The sequence below is a fragment of the Gymnogyps californianus genome, chromosome 18 (genome assembly GCF_018139145.2).
Source record: "Gymnogyps californianus isolate 813 chromosome 18, ASM1813914v2, whole genome shotgun sequence".
Lineage (NCBI taxonomy): Eukaryota > Metazoa > Chordata > Aves > Accipitriformes > Cathartidae > Gymnogyps > Gymnogyps californianus.
Genome location: NC_059488.1, coordinates 10,914,758 through 10,937,607, shown reverse-complemented (window position 1 = coordinate 10,937,607; position 22,850 = coordinate 10,914,758). Strand labels below are relative to the sequence as shown.

The 22,850-nt window shown below is 38.0% G+C and overlaps 1 protein-coding gene across 3 annotated transcripts in view; it reads right to left on the bottom strand.

Moving 5' to 3' along the window:
* RABGAP1 (RAB GTPase activating protein 1) overlaps window positions 1–22,850 on the bottom strand; it is a 74,301-nt gene that overhangs the window by 4,273 nt on the left and 47,178 nt on the right. Inside the window, exons 14-21 of one of the 3 annotated variants that reach the window (XM_050907738.1) lie at window positions 14,047–14,160; window positions 13,000–13,074; window positions 10,602–10,727; window positions 9,861–10,004; window positions 8,261–8,302; window positions 7,789–7,917; window positions 3,317–3,409; window positions 2,163–2,309 (exon numbers count right to left, since the gene is read on the bottom strand). In XM_050907738.1, coding sequence (XP_050763695.1) covers window positions 2,163–2,309; window positions 3,317–3,409; window positions 7,789–7,917; window positions 8,261–8,302; window positions 9,861–10,004; window positions 10,602–10,727; window positions 13,000–13,074; window positions 14,047–14,160 — 870 coding nt within the window. Of the gene's footprint in view, window positions 1–2,162; window positions 2,310–3,316; window positions 3,410–7,788; window positions 7,918–8,260; window positions 8,303–9,860; window positions 10,005–10,601; window positions 10,728–12,992; window positions 13,075–14,046; window positions 14,161–22,850 lie in introns of those variants that run through there. The other 2 variants (XM_050907739.1, XM_050907740.1) reach the window with 2 other exon arrangements.

The window sequence follows — 22,850 nt, the reverse complement described above, 5'->3', positions numbered from 1 at the left end:
AAAAAAAACTTAGCTGCCAAAGCAAACATAAGAGTCAGACCCCTCTCTCCTTTCCTCCTTGAAGAAAAGAGATGTCCCACCAGAAACCATAAAATCCTTTTCTACTGCAGTTTTTTAAGAATAAAGATGTATTGTTGAAAAATCTGGGGCTCTTTATAAACCACTAAAAACTCTCTCTGCAAAGTTAAGACACCTTTTCCTGTCTTATACACAGCAAAGCAGTACTTCCCAATAGGTGTATGAATTCTACATAAAAATAGATCAATAACTCAACTGATATATAAATCTTCAGAAAGTAGCTGTACCAATTCCCTTCAAAGGAAGAAAATCAAAAAGTGAATTTTAGTCCCTTAAAGTCCTGCTGATCCTTTAAAACAGATGGCAAAGGCAAAGAGAACATGTTTTCATTATACATGGTTTTTAAGCTGTTTTAAAGTTAAAGAAAACTGGGATGTGGGAGTCCAACAACTGTAGAAAAATGAAGCCTATTTTCTGGTCTAGTGCAAAGGATATTGAGGAAATTCTTGTATTTCCAAATGCTTTGCTTTGATCTTGTAGGTTGCAAGATTTCAGACATGCCATGAAGGTATTAGAAAAGGTGTGTTAAACAATGTCCTTTGGTACTTTTCTTTCAGGACGTCTGGCTAGTAGAATGAAACTTAGCATTTCAGGAGCCAATTAGAAGAATTAATCAGAGTCCTAAAGTAGGATCAAACCTACCTATCTCCTCCTGGGGGATAACCCAAATGCTGCCAACATCATTTACCATCTTTGAAGGCATGACTATTATATATCCAATGAGGTATCTCAAAGATTTTGCTTAATTTTGTTCCTCTCCCAGCTCTCCATTTAAACGAATCAATGTAAAAGCATAACTGTGTCTCATAAAGGCTCAAGCAGCCACAAACAACAGTTAATAGCTGATACAAAAAGCTTCTTCAGTACATTTTTTGCTGGAGTCCACCCCCTGAGTGCAGCCGCTGGGCAGTCTGCATAGCCTTCTATGAGCTATCTTTAATGAAGTGAAAAAGCATAGGTAACAGGAAGTGAACATACCAACGCGTTGTGAAAACCCTGCTTCTAGAACGTACTTCCATGATTCACAGATTTTAACACTAAAGAGCAGTAGATATAATAAACCTGAAAGTCATATACCAAACCTCATTAAGAGCAACATTCACCCATTAGCATCAACATTTACTATGAATATTTTTCCAACAGCAAGTTTCCAGGAGACCGTGGGAAACCTTACATTCTCTGAAGCAGATAAGCTGAAACATTTTAAAGCCTGTCAACTCCTGCACTGTATGATTTTCAAAAGTCATTTTCCTTTGAGATTTCAGAAATGCACTTATCTTGGTACAGAACAAGAATGGCAAAACATGAGCACTTGAACTCTTCCCCTCATCTTCCCAAACAAATAGACTAAATGCGTTCTAGCCTACCACGTGCACTACAAACGCCAGTATCTTTCTGTCTCTGCATGTCCTGCGATGAAAAGCATATCCTAATAAAATCTCCCAAACATGAGTATGTAAAGAAGGGAATGGGACAGCAAGCTTAAAAAAAAAATCCTGTAACACAAAGCGAACCCAAAGTTTCCTCCTGAGAGCTCTACTGATATGGGAAACAACCCAGGACGATGAGTTCACATGGGCAGATTTCAACAAGCCAAATGGAAACCACAATAACATTTTCAGAGTTGCCTAAGGTACCCGAGAATCTGATTCCACTGAGAGCCAGACAGACTCAGACTTTCAAGTTTATGAGGCACTTTGCAAAAGCCTGTCTGCTGTGAAATCTTATTCATAAGAATACCAGTTGAAGGAAAACAGAATACAGCATCCGTGTTGTTATCCCTGTGACAATTCAAAGACCTGACTTAGCTCCTCCCAGACTTTCTTTTAATATACATAGAGAAGAAAGCAACTACTCAAGTACAGGCTCAGAACCTCTCCTCTCCCTCAAATTACTCTGAATGCTTTTCAGAGTAATTAGTATTTCAGTCACTGGTCCTGTTTCCCGTGGACCTCTGACACAGGCCTATATATCATCAGTCTGCAATAAGGATATGGAGGAAAGAATCCTATCCTACCTAAATAAAAAACACTCTGTGTATCTCCCCTCCAATGGGAGGAGTAATGAGGAAATAGCCCTAGTACCTTGTCTCCAGTAGACAGTGTAAAGACATGTCTTACATTGTCTAAATCTTTTCGCAGAGCAATCTTGCTGGTCACCAGTTCGTGTGCAAGATCATCATTTTCTTGCTCAAGCCTCATATTTGCTTCTTGTAGGCGCCGGTTCTCACGCTGTGGGAAACAAAACAAAAGAAATCAAGAAAAAGGTCTTCCCAGGCGTTTGTCTATAAAACACAGTGCTTACTGTGCCTAAGCACAAATGCCTACCTTCTATCTTAAGTATGCAAAGACAACTCTACCTGCATGAAATTCAATGAGGACAAAACTAGCTAGCCATATTGTAAATACAAAATAAAGTAAATAAATTATTAGCCTTGAGAAGAAACCACATATAAATAACTCTGCTCAGCTATTACTTGTTGAGCTACAGAAGTGTTTTTGAAGACTGCAGTAGTAGGGGTGTCATTCTGCCATCAATACCTTGCCAGGAGGTTCCTACAAGTACTGATTTTCTTGGCTCAAAATAGAATTTGCATGCTGGAAACAGGTGAGAGAGGACGATCCTGGGAAAACCACTCTATTTTCTCCCTCCTGTTACAACTCCCAGCACACAGACAGATATTAAAGAAAGTTTACATAAAACTGTTCAGCTTGAAATATATAAATTTGTATATGTATATGTGTGTGTGTTATGTATACGCATACCTAATTTTACATATAAAATTTATTCCTATATTATAATTATTTGATAAATAATATATGTATAAAATTACATATTTACCGTAACATACATCATTTGAAATTAGGGAGAGGAGTGAAGGCAGGATTATAATCAATAGAAGGCAGTTATAATCAATTAGGCATTTTCTTTCTGTTCATGGCTTTTGGTGCAATCAGCATGCTACACAAGTGCTAGAAACGGGCTCTAGTGAAACGGTTGTATAAGTCCAAATATAAATTCATACTATTCCTTTTTTCGTTGTGAAGCTGGGCTCACAACAACCCCAACCTGATTAACATTGCCAATATATAGAGATTCACTTCATGTTCGTGTAGCCGATTCCCCTGTTGTACCCAAACTGGTCACAAAACAAAAACAGCTCAAAGAAAAAGGAGTCGAAGTAGGAACTTTCTGCAGGTACTGTGTGTTAAATCAAACTGGAGTAGGTAAGCGTTACCTCATATCTTTCTATAGGATCCTCCTGTTGAGCTTGCTGCTCTCTCATGGTATGATATTCCTTTTCATATTTCTTCAGCTTCTTCTGGCTAATCTAAATTAAAGCAGCCCATTAGTGCCTGCCCAGAACATCAATAAAAGAACACAATTCACAAAGGGTTATAGTACAAGCTTTAGGCAACTCCTGCCTTCTACAAAACACAGCTAATATCTTCACTCAGTTTTGAGTATCAAACCCTTAGAGATGGTAAAAAATTCTGTTCCACTCAATATAATGACAGAAGCATCCCTTCCTCTTATCCTTCTGTGGAATATAGAGAAGTTTTTGAAAGGCATCCACAGGAGCACCCTACCTGAGTTTTCCTTGGTGCTGCACAGCTATTTGATGCTCCAAATACTACAGTGGCTTAGCATAACAGATTGCTCAAAACCCACAAGATGAGTTTAATTTTTGAACTAGCATGATGCTGAGGTTTCTTCAGCTGCTTTTTCAGCTGTAACATTTATTATCATGCAGAAGTATTTGGTTTACTATACGTGAGACAGCAAATGCTGAAAGGGCAAGTGCAGGCTCAGCTGACATTTCTGCTAGTGTCACTCAAGCTCAGTAGAAAACAGTCCAGTCCTAGAGTTGCCTAGGTGTCTCGGCAAGCAGCAACAAATCAGAAGCACGTATGCTCTGTCCCTTGCTGCTCCGGGATTTGGAAGGCTGGAATTCTGTCCTCGGCTCTGACAGACACACAACACCAGGAAAGTGACTCTCCCAGGGTCCCAGTTTCCCCTTCTGTGAGAAGGGAGAGAAAGGTGGTGTTGAATTCAGTATTTTGTGCACAGTGTTCAAGTCCTACAGGGACAGAGAACACAGGAGAACCTGTAACAGGTCCTGACCAGCATCTTTCCTGGTGTCACCTGTCAACTCTGCCATATGCTACAGTGGTTTAGCAACACAGACCACACCAAGACCACTCTGAGCGTTTCACATGCAAGTTAGTATGCATCTAAACTAAATCTCTAGTATTACAAGTTGCTGATGAACCTTTCTTATTATTTCAGTAAACCAAATAAATTAAAAGGCTATGGCGATGTTTTCCTCTTTAAAAAAGCCTTGTGTGAGAAACATGTTAAACAAATTTTACATGCATAAATGACAGGCAGAATGGAAAACATGTTTAGTTTCTCTTATCTTTGGTTTTATCATTAACAACCTTACTTGAAATGAACTGTAGAAAACTGGTAGCTAGGCTCCCTCTAGTGAGAGCTGCACAGAAACATTTCACTGTACTGCAGCTGACATTTTTTTGGAGATGCCAGCCCATTTATCTGGAGTCAGTCCAGCTACATCACAACTGCAGAAGTTATTCTTACTAAGCACTCCAGACAAACACCGAGAGTATTAACCCTTTACTGACAATGAAGCCAATAACTTGAGTAGATTATTTCAGTGCTCTGCCCCTGCTCAAACACTGCCCAAATTATTGGGTTTCATACACCAAATCTCAAGCTATGTAAAAGTTAGATCTTGAGAAGTGAGGCATCCAGCCATGTGAGAGGAAAGGAAGGAAGGCACACCATTGTATTTTCATCTTCTACTTTTCCAAGTGCATTAAACCAGTTTTGCCTTTAGATACCAATAATGAGGTGATCCTGAGAAGATTTGCTGTTGTCACCGATTCTGGACATTGGAGCCCTGGAGGGAACCGTGCCCTGGGGAAGTCAGCAAGGTCTTTGGGTTTGCATGGTGATAGAAAGCAGAAATTAACACTGAGGTCCCACCAGAGTTTTTCAGGGGCACAGGAGGCAGCAGCAACTCTGTTAACATTTGACGGCAACATTGAGGAGTGACTTTAAGAATCTAGTGTTGTCTCAAGCTGATCATTTACTGACCTCCTTTCCAGCAGAATGTTGTTGTAATCACAATGCCTTAGCCAGGCTACTTCTCCCTTCCTGTAAATGATTTATTTTGACATCAGGCCCTTTTCGGCTCAAAAACACTTCCAGATACAGAGCCGGAGATTTCTACTGACAGCGAAGGACTTACATTTTAGGTCAAAGAAAGCAATTATGTGCAGCACTTCCACTGGGGCAACACACATGGATGTGATACAGAAGTGTTCAGCATCTGTGCAGAGCCCAGTAGTGCAGTCTGTACTTTCTCCATAACCTCCCATTTAATCCCCCCAAAACCAAACAGCACTCAAGGAAGCAGTGGACAACCTTGCCATGTACCACTCAGAGAAGACTGTTTGCTTTAACTACTTCACATTGCTTTAACTACTTCACAGAGCACTGGGAATGCAGGGAATTTTGGCAGAGTGGGAAGAGGAACAAGTTGTTATTCGGAAACATGAAAGGGAAATGCACTCATTACACATGATCTTAACCAGATGCACATGCAACATCTAATCTGTGGCTAACGTTAAACGATTGGAGAGCTAAAATAGCTTACTTTATTCTTGATTATTCCATAATTTCTACACTAGTTTCATATAAGATATACTTGAACTCTATGCAGAATACTGTTATGCACACTGCTACTACACCAGGAGTACAAGATGCCTTGAATGTTAACATACTAGGGAAGTTGTGTACTTATGCACTGATGCTACAAAGAATTCCTCTAGTGAATTTTAAGGAAAAAGGATACTTTGAACCATACCAGTATATTTGACTAAAAATTAATCTACATGAAACTGTAAAGAAAGAATCACAGCTTCCTTAAAATACACTAAATAAATCATCGAAGTTCCATTTTAGAACTCAATCATTTCATCTATAAAGAGGAATCAATAACTTCCTAACTGTAACTTTTTTTGGAAATTTCACTTTAAGGGCTTATTCCAAAGCACCCATATAAACCTTTAGTTACAATATGTACTGATTAGAAAAGCAATTGACTTTCAGCTGTGAGGTAATGCAATATTTGCTATATATAACTAAAGTCTTAATGTCAAAGGCTAGAACTTTTATTTCATATAGCTATATTTAAGAAATAGGGCTTAGTGGGCAATTGAAATAAAAAAAAAAAAAAACAACAAACCCACAATCAAGCAAAAAAACCCTCCACTGTTTACCTCAGTAGTTCAAACATACAGGAGAGCTCACAGAGCTCTCTGAATAAATTCTATTAAGAAAACAGGAATTACTGAGATTAATTCATTTATGGGACAGCATCTCTCCAGTCTATAGTACACACCAAACTCTAGTTTCTATGTTTCTGTTCTGTTCAAAAGAAGGCTCCTATAAGGACCAGAGATGACATTTTACTGTGATATGTGGTTTCTGTTATATGTCAGAAGTCTAATTATCATCAGTATTTCCTGAACATTGACTGTATGAACAGTTAATCAATGATTTGTGGGAGAAATCAAACAGCTGTGATGACCACATTAAAAGACAGTCTAGATTAGCTTGCTAGCCTCAAAACACCCTCGCAGAAAGCAGTAGGTACTTACAAAACATTCATGTTCAGAAACATCTGTACATCAAACACCGTACGGTATGTCAGAGCTCTACTTCCAACCAGAGTGTCTTAGCACTTGTTTCCAGTACCCAAATGAAAAGCCAAGAAGGAAGCCAATACCGTAAGCCTCCCACATGGGCTGCTCACGAAGAACAACGCTTTTTTGCACTATTAAAAAACTTCAGCTAACTGTGGCAGCTCTAGACAACATACAACCCAGCCAGCACTTTGTTTAATTTCATATATAGTAGACCCTCTTCAAACTACAAAGATCGTAACAGACTAACCTGTTATTGTGAGCTACCTAGAGTACAAGTGAAATAGTCTTGAACGGGAAATGAACTTAAAATGCTGTTTAAAAAAGCGGCATACATCCCCGACCGTAAAACAATGACAAATCAAAACCTCACACAGGGAATACATAAACGTCAAAGTCATTTCCCTAGCTTGACTTGTAAGAAATTTTAAATGCCAAATCATATTCCTTTATGTCCCTAGAAGATCTGTACATCTATCAATGCATTTTTAATGAACTCCCTATTGCAGTACGTAAACATCCCATGCACCTGCAATTAAAAATAGCCATATTCTGTCTGAAAGACTGCATTCTGTTTCTGCATTACTTACTCTGTTTTAAATGAAATCTCCCCACTACCTCTCGATGAAAGATACTACCCTGTTTGCAGCTACTACCGGAGAAAGATTTCATCAAAGAACTGCAGAGACGTCTGCAATTATTTGATATTAGTGCCATTAGTCATTTAAGTTTGGGTTTTTTTAAGTAGTCTGATTTTTAGTAGCGCTGAATATTGCTTTCTGATAGCCACTCTGGTTTTGAGTTCTCCAGGTGGGCTCATACCACTTTGAGAACCTTGGGGCACAGTAAACTGTGTTTCACTGTAAAGCATCTGCAATGTATTTGCATTTGGACAAGCGAGTTGCAAAGTTACATATGGAGAAAGAAATTGTACCCATTAAAGATACGCTTGCAGTTGCTATCGTCACATCTTTACCTTCATATTACACGCTAATTCCATCAGCTTTTTTGCATTTTCTTCTGAACGATATCGCTTGGGCAGCTGTACACGGAAGAATTTTAAAGCCCCTTCAAAGTCAGTCAGTAACAAATCATCCTTGGTAGTCTAGAGACAAGGAGAGAAAAACCAGTAACTGCAAAGCAGATTTCGTACAATTACTGAATTCCCAGAGACAATAAAGCAACAACAGTTTTGTAAAGCTCCAAGAACATAACTACTTCTTAACCTTCTACAAATAGTGTTTGTTTCTATTTCTGCAACCTTCTATTTCCCTGCCACCCCACCCCCAAAAGCACTGTGCTGTACAGGGCATGCCAGACAACAGAACATGTAATACAGGAAGTTGTTAGCTTTTCAAAAAAAAGCATAATATTTTTGTAACAGGCATCTTAATTTTTTATATGGTGCATGATGATGCATAAAACACGATGTAATATTGTATACTCACTTTCAATAACCCCAGTGCAACATTAAAGATAACACTTATTCCCTGGAGAGAAAAATAATGACAAAATAAATCAATTTCTCAGTATTTACAAGCCTGGATATTAATTTATTTGGTGGGTTTTGTTGTTTGTCTAGTTTCTGTGAAAAGGAGAACCAGGATACAAGTGTAATCAGGTGCTATATTAAATCAAAGGCCCAGAGAATGACTTTGCAAACAATTAGGAAAGTATCTTTACTGAATAGCCATTATAGATAGCAAAACAATGTTTCAACACAGGTTTTACTATCTCCTTAGTAGTTTGAAACTCTGAAATGATGAAGGCACTGTTGTGTACTTTATTTTTTAATGACTAGTTGGTCAGCTCAAGATAGTTTAATTTTCATATAGCAACTTCTGAAAACACTGGATTCAAATGCAGCAATATATACAGCAATATATTAAGTTCTGGTATGAAAAAATTGGGATAATTCATGTAATGAAAAAGAAAGTGACTCACTTTAGGACAGAGTCCCACATCATCTATTTTGCCACTACTGGTTAGAAATGTTTTATTTATATTGTCCAATTAAATACAAACAGTTCTATAGTCAGTAGCAGCATACACCTTCTTAAGGGGTACCTTTGATAATCAAGACCCGTTGCTCATCTTATTTCAAGATTCTGTCTTTCTTCTTCCCACTAAATTATTCTTTCACTATTACTTTAAAATGATAAAAAAGCCTTAAAACTTCACTATGAACACATTTACTATTTATGAATTGAAAATGTGTTTCTAAACAAATAGAACTGATTTTCTTGATACCATCTGTTGCTTTCTATTGCATTGGCACATGGACAAAGCAAGCAGCAGATAGATACAGAGAAGGGGTAAATCCAGGAGATTTATGAAGCTGAAACGCTTCAGTAAAGGAAATGCAGACAAACTGCCACTCCACAGTAACAACTGCAGACCAAATGAAGAATGGACGTATAATGTTAACCAGTGAGTAAAAAAGCCAATCATTAAATAACTCAAGGATGCTTCAGTACAAAACGTGATTTGTTCACTTAGGTTAATAAGCTCTGACTCAAGTTACACTACTTACCAAGCATACTACCAAATATACTGTTCTAAACATGATTACATACAAAATCTCAACATAAAGAGTTTTACTTTCTAAATATATGCTGTGAAGTATAAATAGACTTCAGATTTCCAGGAGAAAGAGAGTTAGCTGGGCAATTTTATATGCAATGGCCTCCATGCAATAATATTCTAGGAAAAAAATAAGTTATCATTGCGTATAATACAATTTAACAACAGAGGAATTCACATATTTGTAAATTAACTCTCATCCCATGAGCACTGTACAGAATCTCACATAGATTCAAGTGTTACAAGAAACAGGAGATTATAATCTTTTATATAGATATCGACTCCTAATTTCTATCTTTAAAATGCTGTGAACTCTCTTTCATTGCAGAAACATAACACTTCTACATAAAAATAATTATCACATGCCTAGCTCTGAAAGAACAGATAGTAACAAGGACATGAATCAAGATAGTGAGAAACTGTCAAAAGTTGCTAGCAGTGCAAGACTCCAATTATAACACCTACCTCACATAAGAGTAAGTCAATAATATGGAAGACCATGTAGAGAGGGAATTTTGCAGTGAACAGGGTAAGGAACCACTGGGAAGCATACATGTGCGCTTCAAGGCTAATGTCCAGAAAGTGGTTATACAGATCAGGAATGTATTCCTAGGAATAAAAAAACCCCACATAAATACTGAAAGTTAATTTGTACCATTTTGGAACTGTAGCTAAAATCCCAAAGTAACAGAAGTAAGTAGGGTAGAGTGACAATCAGTGCAGCAAGGCAGGCTTCTGTATCCACCCGTGCCTGACAAGACAGCTGCCTGACAGGGTAAAGGACCTTCTAAGGATGCCAAAGGCTTGCCCTGGTGCGGAGGCTCCGAAGGACACTACATCACATGCACGATGAGTCCAATCTCCAAGCTCTCACCTTAGCAGGAAACCCAGCCAGTGGATGTGCTGACACTGCAAAGCCACTCTGCGGTGTGCCTGCAGCGAGCTCAGAAGTCACTGCTATGCCAGGCCATACGAGAGCCACTCCAACTGGTCAGACACGTCTGCCTTCAAACTTACTGCACACTGCCAGCGGCACCAGACTGGTCTCGAGTCAACATTCTCTATTCTTAAAAAACCTCCAATACAGATAGTCCTCACTCTTCATCCTTACTAAGAGGTCACAAACACTATTCACGTATAAGACAAATAGCTAGTTTTGAATTGCAGGCTCTGATCCATTCACTTCACGCAAGTTTGAACACCTACCTGCATGAGGCGCTCCAGCTGATAGAACTTGCAGTGCAAATCTTCAAAGTTTTGTTTGAAAAGTTCCCTGAGTCCATAATCAAACATGATTTTGACCAGAACACTGAAAGCTTGCTCCTCAGGCATCTGTGAGAGAGGAAAGTGTATCTATCACAGAGCATTTAAATCTTTCATATCAGTTCCATTTGCCCTTACCTCCCTTCTCCTCCCTCTTACAGAAAGGCTAAATTGTCGCTACTTTTTAATCTGGCCCTATCCAGTTTAAAAATAAATACGAACATTAACACACGAAATGAGGTCTAGTGTTGCAAACAGCATTTCATTCTTATTCTGTGGAATAAACCACCTCTTAATTACTCGACTAAAAATACTTCTTTCAGACATCAAGATCAAAGCAGTTTCTTGGTGTCTTTGTTCCAAATCATGTCAGAATCAGAATCTTACAGATTTTGAACAGCCTAACCCTTTGTCACGTATGTAACTAAGACAGAAGCAGTATTACTAGAGGATGTTAAACAGGATCTTTCCCTTATTCTTAATGATACATTTACCTTTTCAAATGACCTTATTACATTTGATGTTTATTTATTAGATGGCATGAATAAGAAAGACCAGTAACTGCTAACAAAAGTTCCACATATCACAACTCAGCATTGGTTTGGGTAAGTTCAATATCCTTTTCCTGCCAAAAACTGAAGAAACACTCATCAAAGCTCATCAGTGTTTAGACATTTTTCCCTGACATCAAAATTCAGTTTTCATATTTCCATAGTAAAGTCTGACTTCAGGTCAATCACTTGTTCCTGTAAAGCACAGAACATCCATCTCAAGTATTCTATTATTAATCTGCAGATGGAGTTTGTTCAAACTGAAAACTTTGCTGAGACATTCCAAACTGGTAGTGAAGGACTCGCAGAAACTTTATTTCCTTTTCTGCAACATTTCTTTTTAATATTTATTTTCCCTAGCAGCCACACTCCAAAGGCTGACTTCAAAAAGAGAGTCAAATAAAAAGAAACTTATTTGAAATTTAGCCTTTTAAAATGCATACATTATTCCCAGAAGCAACAGCTATTGTTAAAGAACTCTAGAATAACACATGGTTCATTCTTGACAGTGAGTCTCTCTAAGGCAATGGATATTAAAAAAAATGGACATATGACAATGAAAAAGCTAAAAGAACACACGTTATGTTTCAGTAAGTGTCCAGTTCTCCTATCAGAAAGTATCACCCTTCTTGATCTCATTCAGTGTAGTAATAAAGAATTAATTGCTCATCAAGTAAATATTTCAGAGTACAGTTACAAAGAACTAAAAGGTTGTTATCATTAATCATTTGGCTTTTCTTTCAAAAGAATGGAGTTAACAATCTGGTCTATATCCTCCACTGACTTTACAACATTATGGAAAATCCTCCACTGAAGACCAGACTTCCTCTTCCACTGAAAACTGCAGAGAAGTCTTCATACTCAGTTCTCTACGGTAGCAACAATCACTAAAAAGCAGCTGGGGAAAAGAACTCTCAAAACACTACTGGGCTTAGGAACTCTGTTCAGCTTCAATTCCGCATGCTTGCAATAGAAACACTGATAAAAAGCAGACGTTACTTTAAAAAAGAACGGTCTATAAATAATTTGTACAGATTTCTAATCCTCTCGTATTTCCCAAGCGTGAGTGATCTAAAACTTTTCCTTCTGAGATACAGTAACCATAAATCTCTCTAGCTTCTGAACACGCAAGCAATTAAAGGACATTACTCTGATGAGATCACTTCTACCAACAACAATTAAGTTTAAAAAAGCATACTTCAGTTATCTTTTAAAAAAATTAAAATATTATTGTATCCTTCACTAACCTCTCAAACCAAGCACAAAAGCCTACAATACAATAGCCCACATAGGCAGCATACTGTTCAAAGCACTGAGACCTAATAAACGGACATCTCATCAATCTCATAAATACGCTTCTGTGTATACAAGACATATGGCAATTACCATCCATATTTCTGACTGATTCCAATAGAAACATCTTCTAAAAAGCTTAAATCTGACCTTGAAACCGTTTAACAGAAACATTTACAGTGTTGTCTTATACACAAATTCCATGCCTACTAGTGATCATGAGTACAAGCCTGCAGAGTTACGAATGGAAGGGGTCCTGAAACAGAAACACAGTGAAATGAACGCTGACTGTAGACAAGAGTTGTTACGAATACCACAGTAAGTTTTAAACAATGTACTCTTCTCTGTCTAAAATCACATTATTATTGACCAACATATAAATGGGTATGTGGCCTGCAACCCTACTAGTTCAGGAGTTACCAACATTTGTTCTAGGCAACTGGAGCAATATTTATTCTTAAGCTTAAAACAAACAGGGAAAAAAACCCACCACTTACATGTAGAAGCAGCACAGCAGCAAGAAACGATTGGCCTTGACAGTAGCCAATCTCTTCATCATAGACAGAGTAGGCCTAAAAAAAGGAATCAAGACTTTACAGTGTATCTGTCTCGAGCTACAAACACAAAGGAAAAAAACCACGGCATTGAACATAGCTCCATAAAATTTTCACGGGGTGCATCAGTTGCCGTTCTAAGGAAGGGATAACCTGTATGAAAATTAAGCTGATACATAGTGGCAGTGGCTGGTTACAGTGATGCACTAAGACCGCTGCAGCCTATTAAACCACTTATCTGAGTGCTTTTACCTCTAAACAGGTGCTACAGGGACATTACGAAGAGGGAGAAACACCAGGAACACAAAAGAAAGAGTGCTGGAAGCTTAAAACATTCCAGTTGAGATAACCGAATACAACAACAAGCTGTCCATTTTTGCTAATTTCCTCCTTTTAATAGGCAACTTCAATGCATGCCTATGGCTTTATAACATTTATGGGAGGTACATGGTTATCTCCAGTTTTAAAGACAACTATATATGACAACAGCAGCTTATGGCATACATTACACATAAAGGACACACCCAACATCAGAACATTTCTTTTTCAAGAGGCAACATCAGCATGATTTCCTGCATGTGTCCCTAACTTTGCCAGCACAACTTAGACAATATTGACAACCAGGGAGCAATGCTGCAGCCAAAGGTGAGCTGCTCTTGATCAGTATGGAATTAGCCCTCATCTCCATCATAGCATATAATTTGTCCAGCTTGATCCAGGCTGACATGTCTGGAATCACGTGAAGTCTCTGTACCAAACACCTTGGTCTTCAGGAATCCAGAAGGGCTTATTACTTTAGGTCTCCTATCTGAATGGCACTATAACCAGCTAAACATCTACAATGAAGAACCAGACTGACTCTAGTCCCAGAGTCTGTATCCATGATACAGTTAAGGGTAATAAATACACATTCTTCTCAGGTAACAGTTACATCTGTAATGATGTTAAATACAAGTTACCAAAACCAGTCAAGAAGAATTTAAAGATTACCTTGCATATTTTGTAGAGGGAGTCCTGGCCATCTCCCCCAGTATCTTTAAAATAATCATGAGCAGGGAACGTTCGATTGATGTCTCGGGTGATAGCACTGTCTTGTGGAGACTCCTATTAGAAAAAAATAAAAATGTAAATTAAAACACATCAAAAGAATATAAATTACAATATGCAAGGACTGAGAGTTAGGAGATTGGCATTGTGTTCTGCGCACTGTTGTAAATTTGACAAAACACAGTATACTGCACCAGAACAGGCTGCCTGCAGGCTGGCAGCTCCAGATCACAAACTTGATAGATTTGGTTACCTAAGCACATCTGGGAACGGTCAGTGAGTGGCAGAAAAAGCACACACACAAACATGTTCCAGGACATTGCAATGCAGATAGCAGCCTTCCCTTGGAGACTTCTGAACCAAATACTGCCCAGTCACGTTTCTTTTATCTCACAACTGCGGAGAGTAACAGTCAATTGTAAGCAGCTGCATGCTGCTGTCCAAAATTCTGTCCCTTAGATTCAGCTAGAGAAACCACTCTTCATCCCCTCCACAGAATTAGACAACAGAAAAGTAGAAAACTGAGTACGAGCCCAAGAAAGACAGTATCGTACGGTAAAACATTATATAATGCAGGGACAGTTGCCTGTATGAGCCGGGCATTTCAGCATGAGGAAGATGGAACTTTGGTCTCTACATTACTCTGATGCAATCAGTTTCAGATGCCTTAGACATTTGGAAAGCTGAACAATAACAAGTAGCATACAATTAAGAAAACCAGTAAACGCAAACAATGGACTTAAAAGACCAACTGGAAGAAACATCAAGAAAGTCTGCATCAAGGGCGAGTCCTACACAAAAGGCAGTGAAAACTCCTGGTAGAGATGAAAGGAATTTGACAAAGCATAACAATTAAATACAGTAAACAGTAAAAGGGAATCTTAGGACCTTTTCCTCCTGACTTTTAACCGATTTAAACAAAAGATCTCCATGAAATTAGTTGGCAATACTGGCCTCAAATAGCCCACCCTATGAGGAACTGACAGTATTGCTGAGGATGGCTTAGAAGGAATCCTAGTCCTACCTGGGAGAAGTATCCAGAAAAAAGGTTTCCAGAATATTGTGTCAGGCACATCACAAGAAACCATAAGCATTTGTGAACAATGTCCAGCTTAACCTAATTTGTAATACCTACAACAGATTCATGTTCCAAATGGGAAAATAAGCAGGTGCCATTCCCAAATGAGGTTTTCTCAGGTCTCTGTCAATATTAGACATGTGACTGAGTGAGATGTTCTGATCCATCTCATTCAGTTCAGTTTGAAACTATTTCTAGTGTAGTCATTTAAGCCAGAGCTCATAGCACTGCAAGGAAAAGTATCCTTTGAAAACAGAAAAAACTACCCCCCTCATTAGCAAATGAAGTAATTTGCTTATTTAGGAAGCCAATGGAAACAGCTCATACACATCATACGTCCTCCTTCAATACAGAAAACAACAATAAGAAATCAATATTTTAAAAACACACACCAAACAGTGACACAAATGAAAAAATTACTAACTGGGCACACAGAAAATAGCTGTCAAATGATTTGACGCAGTTCCCAAAACCTTTACTTTACAGGGAACATTTATGCAATTTGGAAGATTAAGGAGCTTCTTCCATGTGGATGGAAATGGGTTGCTGAAAGAGACTGTAAAGTCTCCGTCATCACAGATGTTCAAGACTCAACTCAACAGGGCTGTGAGCAACCTGATCTGGTAAGACCTGCTTTGAGCAGGGCGTTGGACTAGATGACCTCCAGAAGTCCCTTCCAACCTACGTTATTCTATGATTAGCATACAACAGAAATCACTCGTTCAAGTTGTCTTTAAAACATTTAATTTACCTAGCATGTGATAGGCAATTTTAGTGTGTCTTTTGAATCTGAAATTGTGCTCACCATATTGAATTAAAAAATCTGAATTGACCTCTACAATTTCAGAACTATTTCTACAATTTTATGCCATATTTTGTGATTTCCGGTTAATCAGATTTCAGATTTTGTATGGATGTGTTCCACCATAATGTCTTGTACCTTTTGAGGCAGTCATGACCCAGCTGTGATCTAGCTGATTATTATAACCACTGCTATTACCCAAATTGCCAAAATAAAACAGAAACAAAAGCCCTCTGTTTGTCTGTAGGTATTTCTTTTTGCCTACGATTGGTCTGTCTTTCCACTATTTAAAAGATGACTTTCCTGGGCAGCTAATGAGAGCAAGAGCTCCTTGGTAGTGGGAATCACCTGAAAAGATGCCACAATAATCATTAAGCAACCATTGCTAGTGAAAGGGTCAAAGGTTCCCTTGTTAGGTGGCTTCCCTAGCAATGACTGAACACACAAATAAAAAAGCCAGTCTTCTTCACATGTGAGATTACCATGTAACAGTGTCCATGTTAACATTGCAAACATACAAGATGCTCTGTGAAAGCAAAGCAGAAGAGATTTTTCATTTTTAAAAAAGTTTTACTATATCCAAATAACCCATGTTTCTGTTAGACAAACGGAAAAAAGGTTAGAAGTAAAATAGATAGTAAAAAAGTACATGATGTAATCAGTGTGACAATCATTAAATACAGCTTTCAGTTGATCTTTTTCTTCACAAAACAATTTTGCAAACAACAAGAACAAAATTACCACAGTGTGCTTGATTTTCTCTTCTGATTTTAATCCAAGGTTAATGGTCCTCTCTGTGGCTTAATACAGACATTTCATTAGGAAAGCATTACACTGCTATTAGAATCAAGTTACTGGATTGTTTTGGAAATTATATCAAAAGTAATGTTCAGCATTTCAATTTGATAATAATTAACATGCTAAAGAGGTCCGTCATTATAAGGAAATCAGAAACAAACAAGATCCAATGCTAAATAAATTTCGTATAAATATAAGCCTTTTAAGTCAACAAAGACAAGTACGATAATGGCTGGCTGTTAGCTTCAGCTAGTTTTGCAAGTAGAGAAAGAAAATGCTCAGAAACAATTCTGAAAACTTTAAAGCACGTGATACAGTCTTAGTGATAACTTTCAGTTTCTTAAAAGCTTGCAAGACTGAATTACGGTGAAGTACTCTGCTTTGCAGGATCACAGGTACTGTTCACTGCTAATAGCAATTTGTGGTACCAAACAAGTGGGTTTCCTGAGTGTTCCTCGTGTTCTGCTGCAATGGCAAAATAATCTTAAATCCACTTGCCTTTTAATCCACTTATTTAATAGCAGAGACCAAAGCATCTGGTTGGAAACTCTTAGGATAGGCTTCTCAAACAAATCACTCATTATGGCTAAAGAGAACTAATTAGTGGTCTCTCTCTGGCTTTGCGTGACTTGTTCAGCACTTGACTCCTATGTTTCAGTACAATTCTTCAAGTAATCTGTAACGCTAGTTCCTGCAGCTGAAACATAGCTTGGGGAGAGAAAAATTAACGGAAATGATAAGGTTTAAAAAAATGTTTTTCAAACCATGGCTTTGAAATCTCCCCATTAGTACAAACTGCTGCAATCCAAGCATTGTGTAACCTTTTCTTTACTCCTATTTTTATACCTTGCTGTGAGAATTGGCTCAATGGGCAATTTCTCATGCTTTCAGGGGACTGGGAACTGAAGGAAACCCTTCTGAACCCACACCCTTCACAAACTGGGATTGAAAAATAGAAAGCTAAGAATGACAGGAAGAAAAAGAAAGTAATAAAGAAAACAGAATGGAAAACAGCCATGAGAACTGAGGCAAGTGTAGTGAAGATTAAAATTCTCACAACAGCTCACTGCTTCGAAGGAAAGCAGGAAAATGTAGATGCTCAGACTAAGAACATACCCTTCCTCCCCCTCTTTTATGCACTTTAAAATATTAAGGGAGTTATACCGAAACCTTCCTCTCCAGCTGATTGAAAAAGAAACTACGTGAGTAATAATGCAAACCAGGACGCAGTCCAGCAGATAGAAGCTCATCTATTGTATCAGCCTGTATATAAAAGCATACTGATTCCCACCTCCTAAACTGGACACACTTAAAAGACATGTTTCCTTGCATTTTTGTGATCTTCCAGGGACCATCCCAGGATCTGCAAACCATATCATGCTGTTACAACCTCAATCAACATCTTCAGACTGAGACTGTGTTACTTCAGAAGCTTGTTCTGCAGCTTAAGCCACAATTAAAAGACATGGAAGAGCTGGAGTTCCTAGCAGCTCTTCATGGGGCTGATCTACTTGCAGTTTTCAGCAGCTCAGGTTTATTCCTCCTAAGCCCCTACATAAACCCAAGAGGATGAAGAAGCAGCAGCAAAGAATTGCTGAAGGGACAAGATCTGTGATGAAAAAAAAACCCTGAAATAAGAAATCTCCAGAGAAGCAGAGGAAATTGCCTGCTGGACATGGCTTGCCACCCAAAGATCAACTCCTGTTGCACCAGGCTACTGGAGAAATCCGATGGGGGTATAAAACATAAAGCCTTTACCTAGACACAGGTTGAGTTAAAAAACAACATAAAAATGGAAAAATGGTGAGGTCCAAACTTTAGATTTCCCCCTGCCCCCACCCCCAGAATGATTCAAAATATGGAAGTTTGCTCACTGAGGTGAATTATCCAACATATCCACCACAAACAACAAACTCTGCTTGATTCCCACTCTTGCCACAATGGGATCGATTTTCACAGTGCAATTATTTCTTAGGAAGGTCCCGCTGACTTTGCAAGGATTTTGTCACACGGTCAGGGATTACTGTGAGAAGGGTCTAAAGACTCAATCGATCAGTGGAATTGTACCTGCTTTGCCCAGGGTCAGATCAGCACGTGGCACGTTGTTGCAAGACATCTCTGTGCAAGGCATAGACAAGCCATTCAAGAGAGCACCAAGCCAGCTGACAGCTTTCAGCAGTTGCAACAAGCAGAAAAAGCCAAAACTCTCTGCAACTTTCATGGGCAGCAACAAGGGTAATATTACATGATGGGGATAAGTTATTTTGAGCAGATCTGTACATTTTAAGTACATCCGAAAACATTAAAAGGTCTTTCAATAGCTATTTTCAATGTTAGTAGGATACCGTGTCACCAGGTCTATTTTGCAGGCTGATGGCATTCCCAAGGTTACTTTTAATAAGCAATATTTACACTCACTCCTACACAGAGTGCATTTCCTGCATTTATCTTTGACCAAACCACTGTGAGAAGGTTCCAGTAAGAAGAATTACACCTGTTACTGAGACCTTAAGGAAGTATCACAAAACTCACTTTCAAAGCAATGTACTTGTTAACTTCTCACACGAAGTGCTACCCGCAGAATGTAAATGTTACCTGGAGTTAGCACTTACCGAGAACATTCACAAATAAATAGTATTTGTGGAAAAAATCTGAATAATTTAGACAAATTCAGAATGGTTAGACAGCTGCAATTTGATACAATAGTGCATTGATACAGCATACTTTCAGTCCAAATATGGCAATATAGTGCAATTCTAAAAATAAAAGTGAATCCCTTGTGATATCCAGCCCTTTCGCTGTGTTCGTTTCCTTTTAGGGCTCAAGTTTCCCACAGGAAAATTATAGAGAGGAGTTTGCCTACAGTGCCCTACATCATGTATGGATAAAGCATAAACACAAAACGCATGCTGGAAGGTTTTCCTGCTCTTGGCAATTACGTACAAGCCAGACTATTTATAGCAATCTAGATAAGAGGAAAAAAACCACACCCACTCCCAAACGAACACACCTTTATCAGCACAGTTACATAAAAGTCATCTGAGACAAGACGTGAAAACATGTGATGTATCATTTATTTCTTAAATGTATTTACGATCCATTCAGACCTTTCAAATAAAGTGTACAAGTGCATTTCAGAATAAAAAACTACACTCTTCACACAGCTCTGTAGAACACTACATTTCATCAAGAAACTTGAAGCAAAAACTTCCTATTAAACCACCCATGCATCCTTTGGCTACAATAATATCACTGATCAACAAGTACTGCTATTCAATTCTGAGTTTCCCTTTAAAGAGAAGGAGCATCCTAAAATATGCTACCCCTTCCAGAGACCTCTCTTTAAAGAGAGAATATTAAATAAATTAGCTAGGCTTTTAGGCAAAACAGTAAGGCTACTTAGTACTGTTGATGCATGATCCATATATTTGGAGAACAGGCAATCCTAGGCTATGTGAAATGCATCAACAGCCCTTGAAATTTTAGTATCATCAAGATTACATCAATCCAGAACAAATGGCAGACAAAAATGTAACCAGTGGAACAATCACTGAAAAATGTGCAGTTTCTCTTAGGATGGGAAGTGCTGATAACAGATTCAGAAAAGTGTTTATAAAATTCGCTAAGAACCACATTGACATTCTTAAAATTACATATTGTACAAAGCCCTAAACTGTGTGACTGTACAATTACTGCCGTGTTAAATTGATTGTTTTAAAATACATATATATGTATTTTACATATCTATGTGTGTATGTGTATATATGTATTTTAAAACAATCAATTTAACATGGCAGTAACTCTACAGTCACACAGCACACACACATATATATATGTATGTACATCTACAGCAAAAAGGAAACAAGCCAAGAGATGTATGACACAGCTGGGGTACAGATCATCTCAAAGGGAATAATACATTTCTTTGAGTTTTAATAGCTCATAGCAAAATTACCTCTTGGAAATAATTATGCAAAGATTTAGAATCAGATATTTACATGCTTCCGATTTATCTAGTTCCATTTAATATTTAAAAATATGCAAGTATTATTTTAAATCAGTAACATTTGTCATTTTTGGCTCAACTGTAGTTTTTCTTATTATTAGTCTTAGTTGAAAAATCAGCTACAGAAACGTCTATTAAAATGATGGGGTAAAGGTACCCCTCTCCCCTGTATTTTAACAACAATTCTGAGTTGGCACAAAATACGTAATTCTGGAGCCACAACAATAACTCTTCCTCAGCCGTCTTGCATATCAAAACACCCATCTTCACCATCTCCCCCTTCCCCTCCCGAGTACAAAACAGAGCAAACTCAGGCAGAGATGAGGAACATCGAGGAGCCCAGACTGACACCCTGATACTCCCCATTGTGTCGGAATTAAATATCGCATTAGAGAGTCTTAAGGGTCGGATTGGCTCTAATTCACCTGTTTGCTTTTCTAATCTGCTTTGGTGGATTTTTTTTCCCTAGTTCTCCGTAGCAGGGGTTTCACACTCACACCTCTTTCTCATCTTTTAATACGAAACAATTTCCAGCATTAAAAGGTGCACAAAGTTCTTGCAAACACACACACACACACACACACACATTCTTACCTGCGATTTTGTCTATTCTTGGCCTTTTCACTGACACTCAGGAAAAAACTACCAGTTGTAACACTACTCATGTAAGGAGCTGGACTGTCTCCCAAACAAAACTCCTCGTAACGACCCTCTGACAAATGTCAAATCTCCACAGAACACACTGAAATAATCTCACCAGTAGTTTCTGCTGTCCCTGTTACTGTGAAGGCGCAAGGAGACAGGTGGGACACAAGGAAAAGCGAGCATCCTTTAAAGTAAGATTGCTCCACTGTATTTCGTTCAGCAAAGCAACCTAAAAGCACATGCACGCATAGCCTCCCATGCTTGCAGTTTAATTGTAAACAGCATGTGGAAAAAAAAAAAAAACAATTAAAAAAGGTACTAATACAATTTCGAAATCCCTGAAGAAAAGACATACCCACGAGTATTAAGAACAGTAAAAAAGCTCATCATTAGCAATTGCAAACTCGTTTCCATCCTGTTGCATTCATTAGAGGAATACAAAATTGAATCTAGTGTTTACATGCTAGAATTACAATAGAAACTAGATTTCAAAGGTTACATATGGAGAGAAATTTATCAGCATAGGAACTTGCAAAACACTGTGCTGTACAGCATTTCTAAAGACATAAGTCTGTGAAGACAATATATGCGACTGCAAATCCTTTCAGACAGTTCAAAAGCGCGGCTGGAGGTAATGCTGCTTCCTGTCATCTGAAAGGATTAACTGCACCATTATTTTTAGTAGGTTTTAATGACAACAATTTAACCTCAAGAAATACCTAACCCCTCAAAAACTGAGGTGATCAGAAACATACAGGTACCTTACAGCCCTCAGGGTTTTATTTCTTTGTACACTAAACATCAATTCCTTTGACAGCATCTACAGAAAATGTTTTAAAAAAATGTTTTTATGAAATACTGTTAATACTCAGTAATGCTAATATTTAAAAATACTTCACAGTGTGGTACTAATGTAACTTCATAAAACGAGCAACTTGAGTTAGCTAAAGCTCCAAGCCTTACATTATATTAAAATAGTCCAAAGATTTCACACACACACACACAAAATCACTAGCACTATAAATATACCTAAGCCACTTTAGTGCAAAGTCTGGTTTTGCTTCCCCTGACAAATCCCTCTATATTCCTGCCAGCATATTAAAATGTCATCCTTTACTAATCTAATTATTGATTTTCAAGGATTCATTTACAGTTGAAATCCCAGAAGAACTTTTTTCAATTTACCATTAAAGTAATGACTTGGTTTATTAAGCATTTGATTGCTTGTATCTTGTGATCTTTGTAACATTTAAGAATGACTCGCATATGCACAGCAAGATTTGAGTTCATCTTTACAAGGAGTTACTTGAATTTATTTAACTTTTTAATTAAAGGATCTCCAGTAATGACCATCAGAGAGAAGCCAAAGCTTTGAATTACAAAATTGCTATCCTCATCTTACAAACTCATAAAAAGAA